Source organism: Coffea eugenioides, chromosome 9 (genome assembly GCF_003713205.1).
Source record: "Coffea eugenioides isolate CCC68of chromosome 9, Ceug_1.0, whole genome shotgun sequence".
NCBI classification, from domain to species: Eukaryota; Viridiplantae; Streptophyta; class Magnoliopsida; order Gentianales; family Rubiaceae; genus Coffea; species Coffea eugenioides.
The window spans coordinates 8,169,463-8,180,490 of NC_040043.1; the positions used below are offsets into that span (position 1 = coordinate 8,169,463).

Here is an 11,028-nt window from a genome sequence, read left to right on the forward strand (position 1 = left end):
CATTGGAGGACCTTTGTTTGCAAATTAGTTTTAGTTCAAGGACATTAATGCAATTTAGCTAAAGTATCTAATTCTTTGATGTTTATGTTTTTACCCCAGGACAATTTTCTATCTTTTCACATTGTCCCTCCAGGATTTCAAAGACATTTTAATCCCTCCCCTTCCCATTCTATTTGCATTAACGCCTGAATCAAACAGAATGACCAAAAAGTTGCACTTTTAACGGTTGAGTGACATTTTTTGCAAACAAAAAAGTTTTAAGTGACAAAAAATGGTCAAAAGCCGATAATTTGATGACATTCGGCGCCATTTGCTCTAATAATGCTCTAATAGTAATAATAATCCTACAACTCAAGTGTTTAACGGCACTTGTACAAGATCGATTGCTTATATTCCTGATGCTTAATTTAATTCTGGAGCTACTAAACATGCAATGAGTGTCATCTATCTGGCAAGCTATCCTATAACAGCATCATTAACACATACATAACAGAGAGACTATCACAGGCATATAGATCTTCAACAAAATTCTCTCTACAATCGTTCCAGACTAAGTTAACAGCTTGAATGAATCAGCTCTCGGTATCCGAGAAGACGGGGCTTTCCAGATCACCCATTTCTGCAGAGGCAAATGACTCAGAGCCGGAGCCATCCATAGATGAAAGGGAAGATGGTGATGCATCAGGGTCCGAGATACCATCATCATGCATGATGATATGATCCTCGTCTGATGTATCTGAACCAGATGCTCCTTGAAGAAGTCTGTTTATTGCACCTTTTGCAGTCTCCACAAACCACTCATCCTCAGGTAGGGCACTGACAAGAAAGCGCTTTCCTGTTAGTATAAGATAAGCCAGTGCAACAGGATTTTCATCATCAAAGTATAATTATTACCTTTGAGGATCCACGCCTCTGGCAGAAAATGCCCTGAATGCACGAGCCATTATGGATGATGCTACCTGATGTAGATTTCTGCTTGGATACCCAGCAAAGCGTGCAATCTCCACAGTAAAGTGCATATCTAAAATCAACTGTCATGGAGAGGGAAAGGTTTAAATTATTCTAGAGTACTGAAAGTAACATGTGATGGCTAAAGACAAGCTGTTCCTAATGAGACAGCTGCAAAAACGACTCAGTTAGAGCTCAATGATCAAGGTGCCAAAATCATAGAAACCATCCATAGCCAACCAATAGGTCATAAGCATAAACAGTCCACCACCAATGTGGTGCTCAAATTAAGTACAAACTACAGAAACTTCTTCATAATATCATTTCCTTCTCTTGCTTGCTTGATGAAGATATCATCTTTGACCTCTTCCCTAGAGAGAAAGTAAGGTCCCATGAGAGTCACTATTGACATACTATTTCAGTATTCCACAATCAATGCTTCATCCCAAGATTCATATATTTCACGAGAAAAGGTCATCTCACTTCAAATAAATAGTACTCTTACTATTCAAAATTGGATGCATCCAGTTTCCATCTATTTCGTCCCATTTACACCTTCCTCAAATATTCCTTCTTTGCAAAAATCACCTAATCAGCATTCTCTAGTCAAGTTTGAATATCGAAACATTACTTCCACGTTTGTAATACATTTCCAGCTCCTAAGATTTTTGCTAACTTAAAGTAAAGCTTGATTCAGAAAGAGAGACAATAAAAATCAATAGTTCCAAATGTATCTCGATTTCTCTTGTAGCAAGCATAGTTCTGAGCAATTTCTGCTCCAAAACAGTCGGAGTTTTGACAAGCATTAGATAAACTAACTAACCTAATGCAGATCACTGATGGCCAACCAAACAGAACTGACTTTATAGACATATAACTAATTTGCAGTGTCCTTATAAATTCTCAAACCTCAAAATTATTTTGGTTTGATGAAATATTTCGAACTTTTGGCTTCATTTGGCCTGAAACATTTAATAATATAACCAAGTTGTAATCCTGGGTATGGGATCAGATCAAAACCCTTCCTCTTTCTTTTCTCATCTTTTATTTTCTTGTTATTTTCTGAGTCCAGGTAAAAGCCACTCATGTATTAGATAAAGATTCGATTTCTTTACTCCATCTTCCTGCTTGCCTAACCTTGTGGACGTATAGCAGGAATGTTTACCACCCACAGATATGCTACTCTCGGCCTTAATGCTTTTTAATGATTAAAATCTACATAGATATACACACAGAAGCATAAACAAGCTGAGCGATAGAAGTTTTCAAATCTAAGTTTGTTATGTAAGTTCGGTTATATTAGCACATACAGACTAAGATGACATTAATACCCCAATCCAAATCCTCCTGGAACTGTCTGATTCTAAATCCCGTTTAATATATATTTTCTGCACAACAGGAGCCCATACAAGAGTGAATGAGAGCAGCATTACTAAAGCATTTCTGCTAATACATGTTTATCGAGCTAAGGCTAAGGAGCTGTTTCTCATATGCTTTAGCTTTTTCAAAGCAGCTTAAAAACTGTTTCTCAGAAAGCAGATTTACATTAAAACTGCATTTCTTTTATAAAAATTTTGAAAAGAGAGAATTGTATTGCAAATGGACCTCCAAGGTTCCATGCTGCAATTGACTTTTCCAACTTTAAGCTCAGTTAAGAGTAAAGGTAAAATGAAACTAGCAGGACAAAATATATTTTGGCTTACAAAAAGGCGAACAGATAGAAATAAGAAAATCAGAGAAGGCTATAATATATCAACTTAAACTAAAATTTGCAAAGAGAAATGATATAGTTATGAAACTTGGAGGTGTAAATCAAATAACCAAGTTATGTAAGAAAAAAATAGCATGCTTGAGAACTGGTCTGAGATGACCGATTGTAATATTGCAGCTGTATTGAAAACTCTCTTCCAGACCATATTTCAGCCCCATGACTGAGATCCAATGATGGATTTATTTAACACAAGGTCTTGTCCATCTTTGTTCAAAGTCAAGTACTTGTAAAGACAATACTCCCCAGAACAGGATGAAATGCTATTCACTGAATTTTGTCTGCAGATTCATGTTTTGACCATAAAAATCATTAGTACACAGTTTATATAAATGAGGGCTGTCTGGTGCAAAAATCAACACCATTGCCATTGCCAGCATTTTTTTCAGCAAACTCTTCCATCAGTTGCAATTAGAAGGTGTGTAAGCTCCACTATTTCCAATCAGAAAAGGAAACATTGGGTCTTTTTGCTTTGCTTTTTCAAATTTGGTCATTTCAATGGTTACAAATGATTCAGTTGTACTGTCTTCCATGCCATCATGTATCTTCAAATTAATTCCATTTTCATTTCATTAATTTCAATAGGATTAGAAGAAAACAAGCAGCCAAGATAAAATATACCTGCTGCAGCCCTAAAGGCCTTAGAGGAGTTGAATCATCCTCTAGGTGACCCCAAAATTCCTGCTCGTCTGCTAACCATAGCACCAGTGTCTCTGTTAGACGAGCTAGTAAGCCTTTTTGTAATTTTTCTCTTCCCAGTAAAACATCTCCAGCTACAATTCCAAATTGCTGCAGCTTCCCAAATAGTGCCTGAATATACCTCAAACAAAAATCATTAGTCTCCAAAAATCAAAATAAAGAGGTCCAAAACAAGAATTCTTCTTCTACTATATTTGCAAAGTAGATGACTAAAACAAAATTGAATCATTCTAATATGCTTATAGATGACTAAAACAAAAATGAATCCTTCTAATCGGCTTTTCTTTTTCTTTTTTTTTAATTTAGTAGGGGAGGAGCGGGATTTAAGAAGCGGAGAGGAGGAAAGGGGATTTGATCCCAGGACCTCTAAATCTTGAGGCCTCTGATTTGCTGCCCGCAATTATGTGCGTAGCAGAAATATGGAGTCCATACTCACTGAACAGAACAAAAAATTCATCATTCCAGGAATTTAGGAAGCAAACGGTCATACTAAGTAAAAAAAAATTTTCCTATGTGAACAGAAAAGGAAAGTTAGTTCCTTGCCTTTCTGATCAAAATAAATATTCCAATAAGCACAAACAAAAAAAGTAGCAAGCAACAAGACCAAAATAAGTAAATAAATAATTAGAGATAGACAAAGAAAAAATATTCTAGTAAAAGATTTTCCCCTCCAGAACAATCTCCAAAGGTAATGCACTTTTCTCGAATAAAAAAAGATGAGTATAAAAAATGATGCAAAAGAGATAAATCTCAAATTACTTACTCAGAGATGTAATGACAGATCACCATGTTGCTAAAAGTAATCAGAAAAGGCATGTAAAGGAAAATCACTTCAAGTGTGTAACATGTAGAATGACTTAAGAAAGTTTTCATCGGCTGACTGAGGATAACCTGAAATGGTAGTGATGGAAGTGGATCAGAATCCCAAAACAAACCCTCCTCTTTTTCTTGTAAATAAGTCTGTGCATCTAATCGTGTTTTGTCATCTCTGGAGTAGATAAAACTAACAACATATTGTCGGCAAAAATGATCCTTAAGTTTGTCGAGGGAATGCTGAAGCTGACGCCTCCAATCTTTAGACTCCAATGTGTTATTTGCGGAAGGCATTACATTTTCCACAGGTCCAATTCCTGCTTCCTTGCTTTCATTCAAAATGTTCCTTATTTTGGATACTACCATTGGCAATAGTTCCTCAGCAATAGTGAAAGCAGTTCCTAATAATGCAAGCTGCTGAGAATCTGTTTCAGCTCTAAAAGGGACATCTTTCAGATCCGTAAGATTTTCGTCTTCAGAGGTGCTAGGTATGGCTTTAATCAATACATCGATGTATTTGTCAAAAAGTTGTGAAATTCTTGTCAATATATTGCCTCCAAAGTGCAAAATGACCAGATGAGTGAGCTGCTCCACTATGTCCTGTAATGAGTTAAAAAAACCCAGACATTAGACTTGTTCCTCGCATCTCATCATTGGTATACAAGAAGCGTATACCAACTTTTACAACAAGCTTGAATCCCAAGAAGTGCAAGCAGTTGAAAATTAAGCTGATTCAATCATACAGAAAGAGATTTAAAGAAGCCACCACAATCCCAATTTCTCTAGCACATGCCCAGGATCTAAGAAATCATATGCATAACATTTTACACATGGTGAATCTTAAATGAAAGTACAAAACCCTTATTCAGACATCTGGCAAAACCAAAAGAAACAGAACAGACAGCCAGCAATCTTGAGCAGCATAATATAATTTCCAGAAGATGGAACAAATTATGCACTCTCAGACCAGGTCAAAACATCCCATGCAAGAGCAGCAGGCTATCAGTAAGAAGTCCAACTAAATTCATAAGTTAGTTCAAAAACATTACAATCGGGAACCAATCTATTACAGAGCAAGACATGTCGTGCATCATCTCTATCAAAATTATGTGCCCATGCAGCTTACAGCAGATTTAGTCTGGCAAATGAATCATACAAACAGTCACTCACTTTGATGATAAATATAAACCTGATTCCACTTTCAACAAGCGAACTGTCAGATGAAGTTGCAAAAGTAGTCAGAGGAGAGGCAAATCGAGGTGATAACGGCATGCTTTCATCACTTCCCGAAAAATCAAGAATTTGTTTTCTAGCCCTTCTAAAGTTTAATTCCAAGACTTCTTCGATATATGGTTGTAGAAGCACCAAGAGCAATTTTGAAAGTTTAAGTCCCTGCAGTTCCAGGGCAGAGCAATGGTTGAGACTAGCCTGAATGCACACACTAGCCGCACGTAAAGCAGTAGCACTATCAGAAGATGGAGCATGTTCCTTAACCAACCTTACGAAAGATTCAATCTCCCATTCTGCCCACTGAACAATTTTGTTACTATAAACAGGATTGTCACCAAACAAGTTAGCAGATTCTTTTGTTGTCAACAAAATAGAAGAGAAAACAAGGTTTGACAATGATGTTGAATATGTTTCAGGGTAACAAGGACACAGTGGAAGAAACGCCTCAATGCTTTTTTGGAGGCGTGATCCATATGCCTTGAGAAGTAGCTGATGTGCAAGGGGAACCTTCCCAAGCTTCAACAAGCCAGATAAAGCTTTTTTTAATTCACCAATGCCAATTGATGGTTGCTCAATTGTATCAACAAGCTGGTTTTCAAGTATCAATTTTCTTTCCAACAAAGCAGTCCTGTAGAAAGATGGTTCATTAGTTGACGTGTCAGCAGAAATTTTGAGCTCTGGATGACTTCTTTCCTCAGCATCTATGGCCTCTATCACCTCATCCATTTTGTGCTCGGCCAAGAGAACATCTATATTTTCCAAGAATACCATCCTTTGATCCACTTCTTCAGTTGAAAAGGTATTATCAAGCTCAAGGACTTGAGGTCTATACTCAACTTCCTGAATGTCATCATTCACATGGGTCCATTCTTCCAATTCTCGAGCAACACCAGTCATCAAATCCTGAAGAAGGATTCCGTGAGCAGAAATATGCTTTCGTAGATCATTTAACTCATGCTCCGTTTCCACAACTTCTTCACATAATCTGCAAATCACTATTAGACATTTAATCTTGTAGAAACATCAGAAACAACAAGAAAAGTTATTTAAAGTGCAGGGCACCTGAGCTGTTGTAGAGCAGCCATGGGACCAGCAAGGTGAAGGAAAACATTTAACACAAAGTATAGTGCTTTTACTGAACTAACATTTTCTTTTCTAGCAGATAGAGCCAGGATAGACTCTAAGGTTCAGCAGTTATACAGGTAAGAACTAAAATATGGCAATAGTACAAAACTCCAAAAAAAAAAAATTTAGTTCATCCATCAGCATTAGACTCTAGGCGCCAAAGTTGTTAAGACGAAAAGATTTCACAAGCATCTTCAAAGGACATTATTTGACTCAAAATAAGTTGCTAATTTTTTTCCATTTAAACCTACTGTATAATTTTTGGCTCTCATAGTGCATAGTTTTATTATACAGTAGAACAGATTTTGCATAACTAAGCCCTAGTAGTGCTTACTAAAAGCTTTCTAAGACTTTTTAAGTAAGTTTAAAGGCATAATTGTGCACAATTTCACAAACTTAGAAGCGAATTTTCAGCAATAATGAGGCAACCCTCAAAAATAATATGGATATGAAGCAATATTATCCCAGAAGTCAGGGCAGCATGTCAAATTTTTCTTGCATTGTCTGAGAGGTCTTGATGAAATCATTTTTAGGAAGAAATATGCTCATAATCTCATTCCCATAAGTTCCTCCTTGAATACTGTAACAATATAATATATCTTGGAAGTCGAAAGGTTTGGTCATCTTGTCATATAGCATACAAGAGCCTAAAAACTGCACATTTTAAATCCTACATTTATACCTCGAAAAGGGTATCAGAGGTGTTGAAACTTCAAGACCACATCAAATATAATATAATCTATAGACCAAATACGTAGAGATTGCTAGCTGAATTAGCAGAATCAAGAACTTTATTATATTTCAAGAAACCGAATCTTCATAAAATGATACTAGGAAAATTACATGTCACCCCTCCCTAAATGCAGATGTGGCTTGACTAAACCGAAAATGTGCATTGTCAGATAATTTTTTCCCAAAAGGTGGTGTTTAAATCATTGTACCATACGATATATTGTATGTTGGCATGACTGCATTTACAACTTCAAGCTACTTAAATTCAGGTTTGGCTTAATTTTGAAAAAAAAAGAAATTAGCAACAAGACTAATTTTAAGGAGTATTAATTTATACACCTCAAACATTATAAAATCATTTTCCATTATGTTCGTCTTTTATTGGGGGTACTTTAGATCCGAGATTCTATCAGCTAATAAACTCAACATAAGAGGAAGTTTGATCCTCAAGATCTTTTGAAGTCGCCAATCATGGCAAATAAATAACTTTGAGAAGTTTCTGCTAGTATAGATTAGCATTACTTTTTACCCTCTACACCAAGAAAGGAAAGCAGAGACAAGATATATGCATACTGAAACACATAATAAGTATTCAAACAACAAAAAATGGGAGATCATACAATCTAGAGAGACTTTATGCTGTATAATGTAAGAAGAACTTAAACAGTGCCACTAAAGTACCTCAAAAAAGCTGAGTACTTTGTTCGCATATTACCACACAAGTTTTCCACAGCATCCTTTAAATCCAAAAGCTCAAAGCAAATCTTTCTGATGCCCTGCATAAAATAGAGAAATACGAATACTCAATTGCAAAAGATCAAAAGATTAGCTATAAACGTAGAACATCTCAGCTGCAACAACATACGTATTGCTGACCGAACATGTCCATATTGTTCTTTTTCCCCATTTTCGGGGGGTAGGAGTGGGAGATGGGGAGGGGAACGTGAAAAGTACGCTCTATTAATAAACTCTAGATTCAACATTACATGAAGCAATTTTTAATATACTTTAAAGGAGTTGGAGAATAACACCGAGAAGAACTTTAAACTGGAAAAAGTAAAGGCAAAAAAGCAATCTTACAGCTTCAACCAGGAAATTGCCGAAACCCATTTTGGAAACACAGCAACCACACTTGCTGCTGACATTACATTTGATATAAATCACTGGATTCAAAAAGGGACAAATGCAGTGTAATTGGGGAAGAAAGACATCGGAAACTGCAGCTTTTTGCTAGAAATTCATCAATTAGACCAAATGGGACAGAATTCAGCGCACTTACAAATGACGAAAATGCAAGATTTTGTAGAAAGTGATTCAGCTGAACAAATCGAAGCAAAACTCACATCAAAAAATTACAGCTTTTTGCAAGAAACTCATCAATTAGTCCAAATGGAACAGAATCCAATGTACTTGTAAAACGGGGGAAAAATTCCAGATTTTCAAACAGATAGAGTAAGGCAGAAGGTTATTGAAGCAAAATTTACAGCTTTTTTCCCAATAAACTCATCAAATAGTGGAGTAATCATGAAGAAAGCTGTCTTTTCTTTTTAAATTTCTTTTAATTCATCATTTTGGGAAGGGGAGGAAATCAGAAATGGGGTTTTGATGACATCCATTAATGATGGCGTTGGTGTTTAATTTCTTTTACTTTAGTTTCTACCTTTTCCGTATTGGATTGATAAATGGTGTCGATCTTGTGCTGTGGGGTCACACTCTCAATTGCAGGGAAATCATCATCTTCTTCACTGCTTTCCATCCTCATTTCTTCAACTCCTCCTGTTACTTCTTCACAGTTTCCTCCTCTTCTTAGTCAAGAAGTTAGTTTATTTGCAAGAACGAAAGAAATGTTTGCCTGTTTGAATACACACACTCACATACTCAAGTCTTGAGACCGTAAGAGCAACTCACTACGCTCCTCGGGCGAATGGCTGATGAGCTACTCCTGAATGAATACTTTATTCGTCTTCTTCTTCTTTTAACTTTTTTTTTTTTTTGTAAAACCCTTTAGGCCTCTCTTTCGTAAACGCGTAAATGAATGATTAAATAAAGAGTGCACGGCTATGGAATGCGATTTTTTGATAGAAAATTTTTAATTTTTTATGAAAATATTTTTTAATATATATATATATCAAGTTGTTATAATATATATTTTTTATAAAAATTCTTAAAAATAACAATCCGAACAAGATTGTATGGCACAAATTAGTCATCAAATTTTCTTTGTTGACACAAAAGTAGTTAAATTGACAAAAAGGGCCACTAAGGTCATTTTACCAAATTCTATCAACAAAAAAATAGTTGTCAAAGATCATTTTACCAAAAAATAGTTAAATTTTAATGATTTGTCGATTATTTTACATTTTTACTGATAGAATTTGATAAAATGACTTCGGTGGCCTTTTTTGCCATTTTGGTGACCTTTGTAGTAACAACAAAAATTTTTATTACTAACTCGGACTATATTTGATAATTTAGTGATCTTTTTGATAATTCACTCGTAAATAAATATAAATGATTATCCTAACATATATAAAAGCGGCTGGAGGAGTTACTGTTTCAGCTACTGTGATTTTTCGTCCCCCATTTTCGTAATTATGCTGAAGTTGTTGGGCTTTGTGGTCTTTTGATGTTGTTGAAAGAAAACCAGAAGTTAAAAGTACATGCGGGGAAAATAACGCGTGTCCTGACCAGATGGGCTGTATTAGAACGCTAGTGGGGTATGTCTTGTTGTTTGTGTACCGTTGATAAGGCTTGGGGGTGAATTCAAAATGAAACCAATCTCTAATCCAGTTTTTGAGATAGTTTTAAAATATTTTATTATAACAATGTAAATGAAAAATTTTTACTATAAATATTTTTTAAAATATTTGATATATTATATAGATGAGATTTTTTAAAATTATTTTTGTTCTTATATTATTGTATAGTATTTGAAAATTTTATTTTTGAAAAATAGACCATTCCATTCAAAACTTGGCTCGGCTAGCTCGAGCTCGCTCGATTAGTAATTCAATTTTCACAAGCTGTTCGAGATCGATTTAGTGCACTCGATCGAAAACTCGAGCTCGAACTCGAGTTCGTTTGGGAGATGAACATTAGGGCAAGGCCGAAAGAGGAAAGAAAAAATTAGGGCCAGAAACAGGAGAATGAATTAGGTATAAGTATCAATATACAATGAAATGACACTAATGACCCTACTATTCGAGCCTATTGAGCTTAAACGAGTCGAGTAGAGGTGGCAAAATGGCCGGGATGGGCGGGATTTGATTAGGTTTAAGATGGAACCGAATCATATGGGTTTGGGCCCAATCTTACCCATATATGTTTTGGGACTAACTTGGACGGGATCACTTTGGGATGGGTTTAGATTGATCCCGCCCAATACCCAAATCTATTTTCTACATATTTTTTCCTTTAATTTATTTTTTATTTTTTTATATAATTTTAATATTTTTGATTTATTAAAATTCTTTTAGTTTTATTAAATAAACATGCAAGTGCTTTATACTCAGAATTATCACCAAAAATTGGATTAACAAATAAAGGAAAAGATAGATATACAATCATGATTATAAAATTGTTAAATATAATTTTTGAATCTAAGACTCCATTTGGATTGGCTATTTTTTCAAAAAATAAGTTTTTCAAATACAATGTTACAGTAATATACAATAACTCAAAAAACATCCCATCCATATTAGTATATCAAATAT

At 35.2% G+C, this 11,028-nt stretch overlaps 1 protein-coding gene across 1 annotated transcript; it reads right to left on the reverse strand.

Moving 5' to 3' along the window:
- Positions 1-272: 272 nt before the first annotated feature.
- LOC113783400 (exocyst complex component EXO84C-like) lies at positions 273-9,262 on the reverse strand. The gene is made up of 7 exons (XM_027329525.1): positions 8,976-9,262; positions 7,997-8,091; positions 5,399-6,443; positions 4,307-4,828; positions 3,338-3,526; positions 895-1,031; positions 273-816 (listed from the first exon to the last, which is right to left on the reverse strand). The coding sequence occupies exons 1-7, from the start codon at positions 9,075-9,077 to the stop codon at positions 573-575; spliced, it is 2,334 nt and encodes a 777-aa protein (XP_027185326.1). The 5' UTR covers positions 9,078-9,262; the 3' UTR covers positions 273-572.
- Between the last annotated feature and the right edge of the window lie 1,766 nt (positions 9,263-11,028).

Bases quoted from the DNA above. Each gene is read 5' to 3' on its own strand.
- LOC113783400 (XM_027329525.1), bottom strand. From the start codon at position 9,077: ATGAGGATGGAAAGCAGTGAAGAAGATGATGATTTCCCTGCAATTGAG. The intron at 6,444-7,996 runs GTACTTTAGTGG...AGTGATTTGCAG, and splicing joins AAGTACTCAGCTTTTTTGAG to ATTATGTGAAGAAGTTGTGG. The intron at 4,829-5,398 runs GTGAGTGACTGT...AACTCATTACAG, and splicing joins GGTTTATATTTATCATCAAA to GACATAGTGGAGCAGCTCAC.